Source organism: Panthera pardus, unplaced genomic scaffold (assembly GCF_024362965.1).
Source record: "Panthera pardus isolate Hobbes unplaced genomic scaffold, ASM2436296v1 HiC_scaffold_24, whole genome shotgun sequence".
NCBI classification, from domain to species: domain Eukaryota; kingdom Metazoa; phylum Chordata; class Mammalia; order Carnivora; family Felidae; genus Panthera; species Panthera pardus.
Genome location: NW_026526810.1, coordinates 113,539,150 through 113,556,445, shown reverse-complemented (window position 1 = coordinate 113,556,445; position 17,296 = coordinate 113,539,150). Strand labels below are relative to the sequence as shown.

Genomic DNA, 17,296 nt, shown 5'->3' with positions numbered 1-17,296 from the left:
CCGCATCAGGCTCTGTGCTAACAACTCAGAGCCTGGAGCCCACTTCAGATTCTGTGTTTCCCTCTCTCTCTGCACCTTGCCTGCTCATGCTCTCTCTCTCCTTCAAAAATAAACATTAAAAAAAAATTTTTAAGAATATGGAAGTCTTCAGTATACGTATTATGGTAAATCTGATTGGTACATATCAAACTCTGAATATTGAAAGTAGAGCAAAGACATCTTTTTAAGTATTCATGGAAAATTCTTAAGAATTAGACCACCATTGGGGCACCTGGGTGGCTCAGTCAGTTAAGCGTCCAACTTTGGCTCAGATCATGATCTCATGGCCCGTGAGTTCGAGCCCCATGTTGGGCTCTGTGCTGACAGCTCAGAGCCTGGACCCTGCTTTAGATTCTGTGTCTCCCCTTCTCTCTGCCCCTCCCTGACTCATGCTCTGTCTCTCTGTCTTTCAAAAATGAATAAACATTTAAAAAAAAAGACCATCATAAAAACCTCAGTAAATCTCAAACAGTAGAAGTTGTACAGCCTTTCTCTGATCACACATTCAATAAAAATAGAAATTAAAAACAAACCATTATCATCTGGAGATTTGGAAATTTTCAAGCAACTTTTGAATCAAAGGTGAAATTTAAGAAAAATGCAGAATATCTAGAAAATAATAATAACAAAAGTGCCGTATTGGTGGAGTATGGCTAAAACAGTGTTCAATGGAAAGTTTGTAGAATTCTGTAGAATATTTAGAATTACAGAATTATATTAATAGAGAAGAAAAAAGTATGTAAATTACATTCAACTCAAGAAGTGAGAAAAAAGAACAAATAAAGAGAGCAGAAGATAAATGGGAGCAATTTAGGTAACAAAAATAGTGGAATAAAATCTAGAGTTGTTTGGGCAGAAATCAGCTGTCAGTTAGGTGAGTCCATTAGCTAACCTATTTTCAAAGGGCAGGGAAAGGAGCAAGTGAAGGTATCCAGATGCAGAAAAATTAATAGGATTACAAGGGGGTTCTTGGCCCAGCTAAGTGCAAAAGAAATTAAAACTTACAGGGCATATATTAATTTGAGAAAATGTAATTTAGTAAAACTGATTACAGAGAAGAAAGAGAATCTAAATAGGGAAGAAATACATAAAATTCTCAGAGATGCAGTCCCATGAAAACACTAGGCTCAGATTGATAGAATATTATCAAATCTTTAAAGAATTTGTAAAATCATTATTATTTAAATTACTACAGTGCACAGAGGAAGAAAGGGGCCAATTATTTTTATGCAACAAGTATTTGACACCGATACCTGACCATTACACACAACCATAGACGCTAATATTCTCCACTTATGAAAATTGATGCAAAAAATTTTAAATAGATCACGAGACAATCTAGCAGCACAGTGAAAGAGCAGTATACTGTGACCAGATGGAGTTTATCAGAAATATAAAGATTATTTGATATTGAGAAATCTATTAATATAACATACTAATATATATGAAATCTATTAAAACATATGAAATGTGTGTCATCCTATAGATGTCAAAGAGACTTAAAATTCAACATCTATTCTAGATTATTTTTTAATTATTTTTAAAATATTTTTTATGTTTATTTTCGAGAGAGAGAGAGCAGGGGAGGGGCAGAGAGAGAGGGGGACAAAGGATCTAAAGTGGGCTCTGTGCTGACAGCAGCCCAACATGGGACTCGAACTCATGAACTGCAAGGTCATGACCTGAGCCTAAGTTGGACTCAACCGACTGAGCCACCCAGGCACCCCTATTCTAGATTCTTTTTAAAAGACCACCCCCCCCGCCCTAAAATTAAGGAAAAACTAGATACAGGCGTACTTTGTTTTATTGTGCTTCACTTTAAAGAGCTTCACTATTGCTCTTTTGCAGACATTGTGTTCTTTTTACAATTTGAAGGTTTGTGACAAACTTGCAATGAGCAAGTCTGTCAGCACCATTTTTCCAACACCCATTTGCTCACTTTGTGTCTGTGTCACATTTTGATAGTTTCTGCAATATTTCAAGTTTTTTCATTATTACTATATTTGTTACGGTAATCTGTGATCAATGATCTTTGATGTTATTATTGGAGTTGTTTTGGAGGGTCAAGAACCACTCCCATATAAGATGCCAAACTTAATTGATAAATGTTTTGTGTGTTCTGACTGCTCTACCGACCAGCCATTTCCCTGTCCTTCTCCCTCTCCTTAGGCCTCCCTGTTCCCTGAGACACAACAATAGTGAAGTTAGGCCAATTAGTAACCCTACAATGGCCTTTAAATGCTCAAGTGAAAGGAAGAATCATATGTCTCTTACTAAATCAAAAGCTAGAAATGATTAAACTTAGTGAGGAAGGCATGTTAAAAGCTGAGACAGGCAAAAGCTAGGCATCTTGCCTCAAATAGTTAGCCAAGTTGTGAATGCTAAGGAAAAGTCCTTGAAGGAAATGAAAAGTGCTACTCCAGGGAACCTGTGAATGATAAGAAAGCACAACAGCCTTCCTACTGATATGGATGGAAAAAAAGTATTAATGGTCTGGATAGAAAATCAACGTGGCCACATTTCCTTAAGCCAAAGCCTAGTCCAGAGGAAGGCCCTAACTTTCTCCAATTCTGTGAAGGTTGAGTGGTGAGGAAAATAACAAAAGCAGAGTTTGAAGCTAGCAGGGGTTGGTTCTTGAGGTTTAAGGAAAGAAGCTGTCTCCATCACATGAAAGTGCAAGATGAAGCCTGCAGTTCTCGAGAAGATCCAGCTAAGATAGTTAATGAGGGTGGCTACACTTAACAGATTTTCAGTGTAGACAAAACAGCCTTCTATTGGAAGAAGATGCCATCTGGAACTTTCATAGCTAGAGAGGAGAAATCACTGCCTGGCTTCAAAGCTTCGAAGAACAGACTGACTGCCTTGTTAGGGGCTAACACAGCTGGTGACTTTAAGTTAAAGCCAGTGCTCATTTACCAGTCCAAAAATCCTAGAACCTTTAAGAATTATGCTAAATCAACTCTGCCTGTGCTCTGTAAGTGGCACAACAAAGCCTGGATGACAGCACATCTGTTTACAATGTGATACACTAAATATTTTAAGCCCACTGTTGAGAGCTACTGCTCAGAAAAAATGATTCTTTCCAAAATATTACTGCTCACTGACCATGCACGTGGTCACCCGAGACTCTGATGGAACTGCACAGCAAGATTAATGTTGTTTTCGTGCCTGCCAACACAGGATCCATTGTGAAGCTTATAGATCAAGGAATGATTTCAGCTTTCAAGTTTTATTATTGAAGAAATATACTTTGTAAAACTGTAGCTGCCATAGGTAGTGATTCCTCTGATGGATCTGGGCCAAGTAAACTGAAACCTTTTAGAAAGGATTCCTTTTCTAAGAACATTTGTGATTCATTAGAAGAGGTCAGAATACTAACATTAATTAACAGAGCTTGGAAGTTGATTCCAGCCCGCAGGGATGACTTTGAGGGGTTTGAGACTTCAGTGGAGGAAGTCACTACAGATGGGGTGGAAACAGCAGGAAAACTAGAATTAGAAAGAAGTGGACCCTGAAGGGGCGCCTGGGTGGCTCAGTCGGTTAAGTGTTTGACTTCAGCTCAGGTCATGATCTCACGGTTTGTGAGTTCAAACCCCGCATCGGGCTCTGTGCTAACAGCTCAGAGCGTGGAGCCTGCTTTGGATTCTTTGTCTCCTTTCTCTGTGTCCCTCCCCATCTTGTGCTCGTGCTCTCTCTTGCTCTCTCTTGCTCTCTCTCTCTCTCAAAAGTAAGTAAATAAACATTAAGAAAAATTAAAAAAAGAAGTGGAGCTTGAAGATAGGACTGAATTGCTGCAATCTCATGATCAAACTTTAACTTATGAGGAGTTGCTTCTTATGGATGAGCAAAGAAAGTGGTTTCTTGAGATGGAATCTACTCCTGGTGAAGATGCTGTGAAGACTGTTGACATCACAAGATTTAGAATATTCCTTGAACTTAGTTGATAAAGCAGCAGGAGGGTGTGAGAGTGTTGACTCCAGTGTTGAAAGAAGTTCTGTGGCAACAAGGTCTATCAAACAGCATCGCATGCTACAGAGAAATCGTTTGTAGCCACCACCCTGATCAGTCATCAGCCATTGACATTGAGGCAAGACCCTCCACCAGCAAGAAGATTATGACTTGCTGAAAGCTCATGTGATGGTTAGCAGTTTTTAGCAATAGAATATTTTTTAATTAAGGTATCTACATTGTTTTTTTTAGACATAATGCTGTTGCACATTTAAAATATAGTACAGTATAAACATAACTTTTATTTGCACTCTGTTGTGGTGGTCTGGAACCGAACCCGCCATATCTTTGAGGTATGCCTATAATATCTTTGAGGTATGCCTGTAATCTCTTACACCATTAAAAAAATCTTGGTCAGTCGGAGTGTGTGGCGGCAGGCTGCACGGCAGAGGTCAGGAGCAGGAGGAGGGAATGGAGCCACTGCAGGCCTGAAAATTAAAAACGATACCAAAACCAAACCACAGCATTTAGCTCAGCTCCAAAAATCAGCGTCTTGCTTAAAAGAAGACAACTGTAGTAGCATCCGTGTCAGTCAGGAGTAAGACAAGGATGGTCACTGTCATTATTCAACTGTGTTCAGAGATTCCAGCCAACAGAATTAGAAAATAGGGGTGTCTGGGTGGCTCAGTTGGTTAAGTGTCCGACTCTTGATTTCAGCTCAGGTCATGATCTCGCTGTTTGTCAGTGCACAGCCTGCTTGGGATTCTCTCTCTCCCTATCTCTCTGCCCCTCCCTTGTTTGTGCGTGCACGCACTCTCTCAAAAATAAACTTAGAGTAAGATTTATTTAATACCCTTTTTACAGCTTTGTTGTATTGAAATTCATATACCATAAAATCCACCCATTTAAGGTGTATAACTCAGTGGCTTTATTCAGAATTGTGTGACCATCATGACAGTCTAATTGTAGAACATTTTCATCACTCGTGAAAGGAACCCCTATATCTGTGAGCTGTCATTTTCCACTCTTCTTCCCCTTGTGAAAAATTCATTAAACATGGCCATATGGGTGTCTGGACACTCCATTCTATTCCATTCATCTATGTCTATCCTTATGCCAGCACCACACTGTCTGGATGATTTTGGCTTTGTATAAGTTTGAAATAGGGAAGTGTACGTCCTGTAACTTTGTCATCTTCCAGGTTATTTTGTCTATTCTGGGTCCTTTTCATTTCTATATGAATTTTAGGGTAGGTATGTCCATTTTTGCACAGAAGCTAGCTGGGATTGTGATAGATTTCTACAAATCTATAGGTTAGTTTGGGAAGTATGGCATTTAAATAATGTCTGATGATCACTGAATATGAATGTCTTTCCATTTATTTAGCATTTCTTCCCATGTTTTGTAGTTTCCGGTGTGTAAGTCTTAACACTTTTGTGAAATTTAGTACTATCTATCATATTCATTTTGATATCGTAAATAAATAGAAACGTTTTCTTCATTTCATTTTTGGATTTTTACTGCTAATGTATAGAAATGCAATTTTTGTATATTGAGCTTGTATGTTGCAGTCTTGAGAACTCATTTATTCGAATAGTTTTTTAGTGGATTTCTGAATATTTCCTGTATATAAGATTAAGTCATCGTGCACACAGAAACAGCATTACTGCTTCCATTTTAATCTGGATGCCTTTTATTTCTTCTTTCCCATGATTGCCCTGGCTAGGCCTCGTTAATGTTGATTGGTTAAAGTGGACATCCTTGTCCTGTTCCTGACCGTAGAGGTAGAGCTTTCAATCTTTCACCATTAAGTATGATGTGAGCCCTGGAGTTTTTGTGGGTTCCCTTTATCTAGTTGGAGATGTTCTCTTCTGTGCCTAGTTTTTAATGTGTCCGTTTTTTTTTTTTTTTTTTTCATAAAGCGTGTTGAATTTTGCCAAATGTTTTTTTCTGTGTGTGCTCGGATGGTCATGTGGTTTTTGTCCTTCAGTATTCTATTAATATGATGTATTACATTAATTGATTTTCAGATGTTAAACCAACTTTACATTCCTAAGATAAATTGTAACTGGTCATAGTATGTAATCATTTTTATATTTTGCTGGATTTGGTTTGTTAATATAATGTTCTTTTGGTGCTCTGAAACTTAATTTCCAACGTTGGGAAGATGGGGGTTTCCCTCCCACACCAACAATTCAATTCTATTCTGACACCATCTGCCCAGAGATAGCATCAGATTCCACAGGTTAAATAAAGGTTCAGTCCTGGAAGACTGCCCCCTTCCCCAACTTCAGACACCGGTCACAAGCCCAGCCTGTGCTTCTGACAAACTGTAGGTTCCAACAACCCCCTCCATGGACTTTAGATGCCAGTCATAAGTCCAGGATGTTACCTGTACTTGCTGACCAACTGACTATTATAAATCAGAGGTTTCCATGACCCTCTCCTTCCTCGGATTTAATTAATTTGCTGTAATGGCTCACAGAACTCAGAGAAACATTTTACTCACTAGATTACCGGTTTATTATAAAAGGATAAAAGTCAGGAACAGCCAGCCAGATGAAGAGATGCATAGGGCAAGGTATTTGGGAAGCTTCCATGCCCTCTCTAGGCATGCCATTCTCTCCAAATCTCCACGGTATTCACCAGCCTGGAAGCTCTCTGACAAACTTTATTACGTAGGCAGGGTTGATTAGATCATTGGCCATTGGTGATTCAAGCTCCAGCCCCGCTCCCTTCAGGGAATTGGGACAGAGAGTTCCCAGAGGTTCAGGGAATTGGGACAGAGAGTACCAACCCTCTAATAACAGGTTGGTTTTTCTGGTAACCAGCTCCCATCTTCCAGTGCTTCCCAAAAGTCACCTCACAATATAACAAAAGACACCTTTATCACGCTCATCTCAGGATATTCTAAGGGTTTGGGGAGCCATGAGCCAGGAACTGTGGACGAGGCCGAGTAAATATTTCTTATAAATCACAGTATCACAGTCATTGAGGAATTTTGCATGTACATTCACAGGGGATATTCTGTAGTTTTCTTTGTGATGTCTTTGTCTAATTTTGATTAACTTAGTAACACCTTATAGCATGAGTTGGGAAGTATCCCATCTTGTTATTTGCAAGTGTTGTGAAGGATATGTATTACTTTAAATGTTTGGCAGAATTCATTAGCGAAGCCATCTAGTCCTAGACTTTTCTTTGTGGGTAGTTTTAAAATTACTAATTCAATTTCTTTCCTTACAGGCTATTCAGATTTTCTATTTTTTCTTGAATCAGTTTACATAGTTTGTGTCTTTTTAGAAATTTGTCCATTTCATCTGAGTTTTCTCATTTGTTGGTTATAAGCAGTTGTTTACAGTATTCTCATGATTTAAAGATTTCTATAAGATTGGTAGTGGTGGCCCTTCTTTCATTCCTGGTTTTAGTAATGAGTCTTTTTTTTCTTGGTCATTCTAGCTAAGGGTTTTTCAGTTTTATTTATCCTTGTATCCTGTTGTCTTAATCAGTTTGGGCTATTATAACAAAATGCCACAGCCTGGATGGTTTATAAACAATAGAAATTTATTTCTCACAATTCTGAAGACTCGAAGTACAAGATCAGGGTGCCAGCATGGTCTAGTTCTGGTGAGGGCCCTCCTCTGGGTTGCTGAGTGCTGACTTCTTGTGTCCTTACATGGTGGAAAGCAGGTGAGGGAACTCTCTGGGATTCCTTTTATAGGAGCATTAGTTCCATGCATGAGGGCTCCACCCTCATGACCTAATTACCTCCAAAAGGCCCACCTCCAAATACCATCTCATTGGGGATTAGGACTGCAACATACTTTGGGGAGATACACTCAGTCTATAACACCTATTAATGTCAGTAGGCTCTGTAATAATATCCCCTCTTTCTTTTAAATTTTTTTTTTAACGTTTATTTATTTTTGAGACAGAGAGAGACAGAGCATGAACAGGGGAGGAGCAGAGAGAGAGGGAGACACAGAATCTGAAACAGGCTCCAGGCTCTGAGCTGTCAGCACAGAGCCCAACACGGGGCTCGAACTCACGGACTGTGAGATCATGACCTGAGCCGAAGTCGGACGCTTAACCGACCAAGCCACCCAGGCGCCCCTATCCCCTCTTTCTTAACTGATGTTGGATATGTATCTTTTTTCTTTATGTGTATGTACATATTTATGTGTATTTAAGAGTTTATACATACATGTTATATGGTATGTGCACATATATGTATGAGCACATACGTGTATATACACATAACAGATGGTGTGTGATAGAAAATCTCTGAAGGAATATACCAGGAATTTGGTAACATTGGTTGCTTCTCGAGAGGGAAATTGGCAGGAGTCCCAGAGTGGGAGGGAAAAGTTTCACTGATATTTTTCTCTACATTTTGATTTTTATACCATGTTACTCTATTACCTATTCTAAAGAATAACTTTAAATAAATTATTTGAAGAGGGGCTCAGCCAAGGAAGAAATGTCTGTGTTTAAGGACTCTGTCTGCCTTCCTGGGTTCTTGACTTTGGTCCATTGTTACTTTCTCCCATCACCTTCTATTTCTCCTTTTCCCTTTTGGAGTCCGGTGAAGGATCTGAGAAAGATTTCAGGGTGCAAGGTTCTGCCCTTCTTAACTGTATGTGAAGAATAAAACCTTTTTTCTCTGGTCTTCTACAGAGCGACCTGCCGGCTGGGCTGAGTCTGTCCTTGAGGAAGACACATTGGAGCCCGAGCCTGTCTTGCCCAGGTGATCTTCCTTCCAATTCCCCTCAGCTTGCTTATTAGCCCCTGAGTGTATGAGATTCTCATTGGCTCTCCTGAGGCTGATTGAGGGGGACACTTTTTGCTGAGCTCTCTCTTTTCCTAAGATGTGCTAAGCTTTGGAGGCGCTGGTGTGCAGAGGCCAGAGGTGACTCACTTAAGTTCTTGCAGACAAAGAGCCCATGCACTTTTCCTGAGGGAGTAAGGCTTCACAGAAAAATTTGCTGCTCTCCCCCCGCCCCCTGCCACCCCCCCCCCCGCCCCCCGGACAGGGGCACATTAGGTATACATACTTTACCAGGTAATAAGAGGAGAGTTGGGGGGTGGGGTGAGGAAAGTCAGGGGGACTGAGTATAAATGTGTCTGTTTCTAGGCTAATTTTAGCTAAGACCATCTGCCTCTTACTAGCATGGGAAGTAATTTGCTGAGATGGAGTTATTTGGGATCGTCCCTTAAAAAACTTTATAAAACCCACAGAGAAAGTGACTTTGAGAAACGTTCAATGTTTGTTGACCGACATCTTCTCCTTCATCCCTGTAGGACTGTAGGTACCATCCAGCACTGTCTTCACCTGACCTCGGTATATACTCATTTCCTGCCCCAGCATGGCCGCCCAGAGGTCACCACAATGCCCTTGGGTCTTGGAACAACAGTGGATTACATCTTCTTCTCAGCTGAGTCCTGTGAGAATAGGAACAGAACTGGTAAGCCTGGTGGGTCCTGGGTTCATAGAAGCCACCCTCAAAAGTCCCTGGGAACAGCTGATAGTAGGTCAGGCGTTTGGTCACATGGCTTGGGCTACTGGGACCTGACTCGCAAAGTAGCAGATTTCATACCTAACCTGGCACTGGTCGTCCTCATCATAATTCCCTTAGGCCATTTGCCTGCCTTTTCTTTTTGCAGCATTAGAGAGAGGTGGGCAGACCAGCCCCACCTCTATTTAAGAGGTAAAAATAGAGCACCAGGAGGTAAGTGGATTTTGAACAAGGCAGCCATTTAGTGAGGGGCTTGGTTAAGTTAGAGATCCTATTTCTTGTTTCTTCCCCTGATAACCAGCAGTGTAGCAGTCTGTCAACCCCATGCCTATCTTATTTAAAGCAAGTCTTTTAAATGTTGGAATTGGTTGCCTATGTTGAAAAATCAGATTTTATGTAGAAAATCTGGATTTCCAACTTTTCTTGGAAAATCTGAAGATTTGGTAAATGCTGAGCCTGGGCATACGTTCTCCATTTGCCGCAGTTTCCCTGAACCCACCTTATTTCATTCATTGCTGTATCACAGAGTATCTGAGAAAGTGAGGCCTCAGCCACAGGCAGCAGGGGAAGTGAGGGAGGGTGGGGCATCAAGGGGATGCAGCCTCCCTGTGTAGCTCCCGCAGGCCCCAGCCATGCCCATGCAGTGACCTGTGGCTGCTTTCTCCACTGGTTTCTGCTTTGTGCCCCAGATCGCAGGCTGTGTCAAGATGGGACTCTCAAACTTCTGGGCCGTCTCTCCCTCCTCTCTGAAGAGATTCTCTGGGCTGCCAACGGCTTACCCAACCCCTTCTGCTCTTCAGACCACCTCTGCCTGCTGGCCAGCTTTGGGATGCAAGTCATCGCCCCATGACGGGGCTCCCAGGGGAAGAGAGCTTCTCTTCCGGAAGAGCTCACTGGATCAGAGACTGTGGAAATACCCCATGCTTTTGGAAACTTAGATCCAAGAAACTTCCGTCCCCTCCCCTCCCTTCCCCCCCCGTTACCTTTTTCCTATGGTTAGATTTTCTCCAGGCCTGTCCACGTTCTCTGCCTGTGGTCCCTGCCCACCCCAACCTCTTCCTAATCCTGTGCCGCATACTCAGTGGCCCTGGGAGAGGCCGAAGGGGAGATCCCCCTTCCTTCCATGTATCCAGTGCTCCCCCTTGATTTTTAATTACCAGGGTTGCGGGAGCTATTGATCTCATTGGTTATTTGCTTTCAGGCCGTTTCTTGATGGTATCTTCGAACCCAGTCTTCTTCCTGCCTTCCTGACCTCTGGGCCCAGCCCTCTTGCCAGGCCCGTATAACATGTGAGATGTGCGTAGTGTGCATGTGTGTCCTCTCGGGGTGGGACTGCTCTGTACGGCGTGCCTGCCTCTGATCAGCCCACTTTCCACATGGGGGCTGTCAGCCTAGGGGCAGGTCGAGAGCATGACCTGGCTGCTATGTGTTGCCGGGCAGCAGCAGGAGCATGGGCCCTTCTCCCCTTTTATCTTGTGTGTCTCATTAGGCGTTCATCATGCCAACCAGGGCATCCTCATCATCTGGGCTCTGGGAAAGAATGGGCCACACAGCCTGGAGCAGCGGATTCAGGGATGTGCTGCCTGCCCCAGCTGCCTCTGAGCCTCCAACCCAGAGCTCCCACAGGCCTGGCATGCTTTCTCTAGGGCTTGTCCCTTTCCCCAGGCTGCTGTGAGAAAGGCAAAAGTTTGAACCCCTGTATGGAGTCAGTGGGCTGGAATAGTAGTTTGAGGTTTAAAGGGATGAGAAAGAACCTTCAAGAAACTCTTGTCTTGCTGGACTCTGCCCCCTGCGGAACTGGGGCAAGGGTGGGAGTCCTGGTAGGGGAAAGAGCAGGCAGGCTGTGCAGCTGCCTCAGCTGGGACCCAAGACCTCAGGGACTTGTTCTCTTCCTCTGCATACCTCAGAAGCAGTTTTCTGTTCCTTTCCTCCCACCTCTTTTTACCTCCTTCCCTCCCCCATTCCTTTCCATTTTGTTCTAGAAAAGCCAGGTATTTAGCTCAGGCCAAACCCTCTCTGCAGAAGGTGGCCTTGGGCAAAGCCTGTCCAAGAACTCAAGGTGGCAGTGTTTTAGGGTTTGTTCCTGCTGGCAAGACCTCAGCTGCTCATTGCCAGTGTTGCCCCTCTAGCACAGGGCTACCCTGGCCCATTCATGGCCTTGCCCTGACCCCCCTGTGTCACCTGCATGCCTTAATCTTTCATAGCTGGGGTACAGCCTAGGTGTTACCGGGCCAGCTGGTCCTCCCAGAGTAGCTGCTGGTCCTTGCAGACTGGCCTTGCTGTTGCCCTGCTTGGCCTTCGGAATGGGACTGAAGGGAGTACCTGAGCGGCTAGATGGCTAGAGTTAGGGACAGTTAGCCAGAGGTTCTCTCCCTTTTTTTTTTTTTTTTTTGAAAGCCAAAGACCCAGCTTGAATTCTGCTGCTGTGTTCATGGTTATAAGCTTTCTGTGCCTAGGTACTGGGGAATTTATCTGTGCGTGTATATTTTTGAACATTGTTTCCTGGGTACTGGGCATGTGCCTGTCTGAGCCCCAGGCCCACTTGTCCACACCCCACCCATCGTTCACTCTGTCTCTCCCCGGGTGCCTCCTGAGATGGTCTTAAGTCAGTGCCCTATTGGTTGTCAGGACTGTGGCCTATCACTGTTCTCTTCTGCCAGGAAATGCGGTTTAATCGGCTCAAGATGGCAGAGGGCAGGAGTTTTTAGATTATCTTTTCCTTGTTTTCTTATTTGTTTCTGTTTTGGAATTGAAGTGGGGGTTTTAAGTGGTCATTTAAGCTCTCTTTTCCAAATAAAGGTTTACCATTTCCCCCCTGCTGTTGGTCATTTGTTAGGATCCTGAAGGGCAGGGGAGGATGGGGGAGAAGGTCTGGAGAGTGAGGTGGCCAAGAGGAAGAGACATCCTGGGCTGGGCTCTCAGGTCCTGAATCTCAACCGGAGAAAGGTGTAATCGTCCTGTGATAACGGACACGTATTCCCGCTGCTTTGAGGCCTGGGACGAGCAGGGCTTGAAGAAACCTCGTGCCCTGCCTTTTGTTGGGGTCTAGCTCTCTTCTCCCTCCTCACCAAGCTAGAGAACAGCTCTTTCGGCTTCTTTCATTCCCATTCCATCTGCTACTACCATACCCCTGGTCCACATGCATTTCAGGAGGGTCTGTGCCGAACGTGGGGTGAGAAGTATTTTCCTGGTCAAAGCCACGGCCGCTGTGTGAGGCATGACGTGTGTGGCAGTTGCTACTTGCTGAGTGTCTGTTTCTGGTCATCTCTTTTGCACTGTGGAACCAGAGCTGGACTGTGGGCCATCTGTTGCTGGAAAGGTTTCCTTCCCGGGCCTCACTCTGCTGGTACTTTCGTTTTCCTCCAGCTCCCTTGTGCAGCAGGTCCTTGAAGCCCACATGGCCACGTGAAACCCTGAAACCAGGTGTGGCTTCCTGCCTTACCTCAATGGAATTCCAGACCCCACACCTCTGAATCAGCCTCTGAGCCTCTGAATTATTTAAAGTTACCTGGTGCTTCTGTTGAACCACCCGGGTTGGGATCCAGTTGAAAGAAAACAGCCAGGGATAAGGAACACTACTTGTCACGTTGGCCTGATCATTTGGTGACTGTGGGTAAGTCAAGCCCTTGTGTTTCAAAATCTTGGTGAAATGGGAATTAAAGTAATAATCCTCGGAAGCTTGTGAGGAATTGTCGGCTCTGGAATAGTGGTGTTGGGCTTTGGCAAGCAAGGGACTAAGACTTGCAGAGTGTCACTGGCTGAGCTGAGGGTGGGTAGTTCTCCCCGGTCTGGCTGCGTGGTTTGCCCAGAGGCGAGGAGTTCTTTCACCGCTCCAGGCTTTGAGGTGCATGCCCAGAGACCCTTTCCAGCCTGGAGGGTTTCCTGAGTCGCGTAACATTTGCACAGACTTTTAGTAAGTTTAAGCAGTGCTTCCACACCCACTGTCCACAGACGATAGGACCACGCGGTGGCAGGTGCAGCCGTTCCTACGTTACCTTATTTACATCTGAGGAAACGGAATTCCCAAATTCCTTGACTCCCCAAACTCCTCAGAACCACAGCCTTTCCTGGGGTAGGAGAGACAGGTTATCTTGTAAGGCGGACACATGGGGGTGAAGGAGAAATGACTGACCAGCCTGCTGCTGCTGCTGCTGCTGGTTTTTGTCTTTAAACTTTTTCTCTCCAGTTCTTCTCCTGGTGTAGCAACTAATTGAAGGGTTACTTTTGATTGGTTATGTAATGTGTAGTGTGGCCTCCCTTTTCCTAGGAGTTGGAGGGGCCCACCTCCTCTAGCTTCCACCCAAGGAGAGTGGACCTGCGGCCCCAACACTTCCAGACTCATCCTGGTGTGCCTTTCCCCTCTGTTTCTTCCCTCCTGAGCAAATGCATGAAAACAAAATTGTTCCAGGCAAGGACCAGCCAGACAAGAGAGCTTGGTAGGGTGTAGATGTAGCCCCACTTAGGAGAATGGGAACTGAATGTGTTTCTAAGGGGATTCTGCCTCCTGCCCCATCCCTCCTCAGTTCCTCTGCCCCCGAGGCCTCACACAGCTGTGGAGAGAAGAGTGGCATCTCTACACTTAAATTTAAATTCTGGGAGGTTGTCTTTCCCATGACCAAGCCCTTTCTTGTTGGGACTTAGAGGAAGTGCACATCCCCAGAGAACTGTTCCTTCAGCCGACCTGAGGTGGCCCATCTCCACCACCTGCCAAGCCTCAGCAGTGGGTCCCCTAACCCACTTGGCAAACACTGAAGACTATCTGGGCCAGTTGGCTTGGGCCTTGGTATGATCACCTCTTGTCACCATTGCCCTCCACAGTAGCAGTCAAGAGGTCAGATCCTGGTAGATGGGGATGACAGGGCTTTCAACCTCTTCGTGTTCAGGGCTCCAAGAAGTGCCACCTGCATCCAAAAGTCCAACACAAATTAGTCATGTGCCTAAATGAGGCTGGGACCTGCTGAGAGCCTGAAAGAAACAGGGCAGTAGGAAATGAGGTAACCCCCCAGCCCCCGTAAGCTGGGCCCTGATCCTCCTGGAAGTCCACGATGACATTTACCTCTGTGTCAATTCTAAGCAGTGTCCACAGTGAGCCTGTTGGACTCATGACAGACTGGCCACAGCACTGACCCAGCCCTCATTTGTACATGAGCAATCCAGGGGCTCTCTGTGTATTAGCCCGTGTCGCTGAAGTCTATCCACAGGTCCTTTACTTGGTATCTTAGGTGGACATGAACGTGTACATTATAATGTTGCCTTTGGGTAAAGGTGTACAATCCATGTTATTCACAGATTCTGGTTACCTCTTTTGAAAGGTCTTTTTTTGGTATCCTTTAAATTGGACTTAAATGAACCTGTAAGTAACAAAATAGCCTCTATTGGATGGTCTACAGTCTAAGATGTTCATGGATTGAGCAGACTGCTTCTTCTCTTCCCAGGTGCCACGCCTCACCACCATGCCACTGAAAGTGAGGGAGCCCTGTTGTGCTAAACTACACTTCTAGCTAAGACTTGATGGGGATTGGCTGGGATGAGGAGGGGTAAATGCCCTACCTCTTCTTTCAAGTCCAGGCTTTACTCTCAGCTGAATGAGAGGGTAGGGAGAGGAAGGGTACAGGTGAAAAGTAAGGCTGTGGAGTCTAAAGCTATTTCTGTGCAAGTCTGGTTGCAACTGTTGGGAAGGGGCCCAGAGCTGGAGGGAGCAGGGACGATGAGTGGAACCAGAGGTGTTTTCCAAGGCTGTGGCTTTAGCCGCCATCGATTCTGCAGCAAAATTGTGGGCGATGGTGCTGAGAAGGGACTTCAGATCCCTGTTGCTGTTTCCTGAAGGAATGCCTGTTGAAGGTTTCCTGAAATAACCTTCCCTCCTAGGGGAATACTCATCCTTCCTCCTCTGTTTCCGGGGGACTGCTGGGGACCTGTTAGGGACTGGGATGGGAGGAGCATGTGCTGGCCTGTGGGGCTCAAGCGGGCTGTGTGAGGGAGAAGGGTTCATTTACAGCCAGTGGGAAAGATCTCCCAGGGTAGGATCAACAAGAGTGGAGCGGCTTCAGCAGGCTGAGGGTGACAGTCTGGGACCTCAGGAGTCACCCTGACTTCAGAGGCCTTAAGGGTTCCTGTTGGCTAGTTTCGGGCTCCCCTCACCTCTGGTCAGGTTTTTTTTCTGGAACCACCGAGGCTGACACTGGTGGGTGGCCAGGCTCCAGGCCCAGCTCCCAGGGGAAAGGAGACAAAGCTTTCATGTGGTTTCTGCCCAGCCCGTGCAACCGGAGCTGGGAGCCTTTATTCATTTCAGGAAAAAATTGAGCACAGCAATGAGAGGGGTGTAAAAGTGAGAGGGGAGAGAACAATACTGACGCGGGAAGAGCAGGAAGGACAAAGTCTGTTCCCACAGGCAGCCCAACACAAAGCTTAAGGGAGGGGTATCTCCCATCACCAGGTCCCTGAGTCCAAGCACACCAGAGAAAAGGGGAACTTGGGACCCAGGAACACCAGGATGTGGCACGGAGGCCAACACTGTTGAGCGTGCAGCTAGCACAGCAGCCCTGTGCAGCCTGGGGCAGGACCCCTCCAGCCCCACACTCCAGAGGCCCTCCCACCCTTCAGCTGGTTTCTCAGCAGGAACAAGTGGAGCAGCACAGGGTGCTCTGGCACAAAGAATGCAGTCAGTGTGCCAGCCCAGCTTTGCACCTTCCCGTACTTCGAGGCCAGAGGGTGGGCCTGGGGATGTTGTTACATCAACGCCAAAAAGCTACTCAGGCAGGGGACCCAGGGTGCACACAGATACATGGGCCTCTGGGCACGCTGCTGACCAGAACTGGACCCTAGCTCGGAGCCAGGAGGTCAAGTCCAAGATGGAAGGAATGGGGCATGTGCTGGCAGACAGGGTCAGAAATCAGACACAGCCAACCTCTGGGCCCCTGCTGCTCCTTGGAACCCTGGCCCTAGGCTTCATGGTACCTGGGCTGGGGGGCTGCTACCCTCCCCACTTGGCCACAGCCAGGAAGGATGGGGTCTGGCATGATGGGTGAGGGGACATGACTGTGTTGAGGCCATGGGAGGGAGAGGACTAGCAGCTAGGTGGGCAGGAAGGTGCTCTAAACACTGTTTCCCAGTGTTCTGAGCTGGCACTGAGCACAAGGAGCCGGGCTTTGGGGAGCGGTCATCGCCACCCCGACCCACCTTCATTAAACAGCTTTCTCTGACCTCACCTTGGGCCCTCCTCAGCCAGCAGCCCCCACCCCTAGGGGCAGAGGAGCCCCCACTGGGTGATGGAAGGCAGTCCTGAGTCAGGAGCCAGGCCCCTCTTCCTCACAGGAAGGAGATGAGGTGAAACCAAGGATGGTGACTAAGGCCCCAAAGTCCCTGCCTCTGCCTCCCCAGAAACTGCAGTCAGGCCAGCCCCAGGGAGCAGAGCCTGTGTAAACATGCTCAGGAGGGGAGGAGGGGTTGCTACATATGAGAAAATGTTAAAAATAAATTAAAAAGCACCGCTGTATCCTGTGGTGGCCTCCACAGGCCCAAGGTCTCAGCGAGGAAGGGGGCTCCTGGGGGTTATCAGCTCAGGGTGATCAGCTCCCTCTTGCAGGCAGCAACAGGGGTGGGCCTCATTTCACTCTGTCTCCCCAGAGGGCTCTGGGGAAGGAGCCTGTGGATTGAGCAACTCCCCACCCCCACCCCCATCTCCCTGACCCTAATCCCCTCTCCTCTCTCCCCTCTCCCCTCTCTTCTCTCAAGCCCTGGGGTCCACAGGTCCACAGGTCCTGAGTCCCTCCCCTGCTGCTAAGTGGCTTGCAGGA

At 46.1% G+C, this 17,296-nt stretch overlaps 1 protein-coding gene across 5 annotated transcripts in view; it reads left to right on the top strand.

Moving 5' to 3' along the window:
- ANGEL1 (angel homolog 1) overlaps positions 1-17,296 on the top strand; it is a 48,383-nt gene that overhangs the window by 26,076 nt on the left and 5,011 nt on the right. For 3 of the 5 annotated variants that reach the window (XM_019427248.2, XM_019427249.2, XM_019427252.2), the window contains 3 exons: positions 8,662-8,731; positions 9,286-9,449; positions 10,190-12,316. In XM_019427248.2, the coding sequence (XP_019282793.2) occupies positions 8,662-8,731; positions 9,286-9,449; positions 10,190-10,350 (395 nt within the window). In that variant the 3' untranslated portion in view covers positions 10,351-12,316. Of the gene's footprint in view, positions 1-8,661; positions 8,732-9,285; positions 9,450-10,189; positions 12,317-12,866; positions 13,178-17,296 lie in introns of those variants that run through there. The other 2 variants (XR_008417269.1, XM_019427250.2) reach the window with 2 other exon arrangements.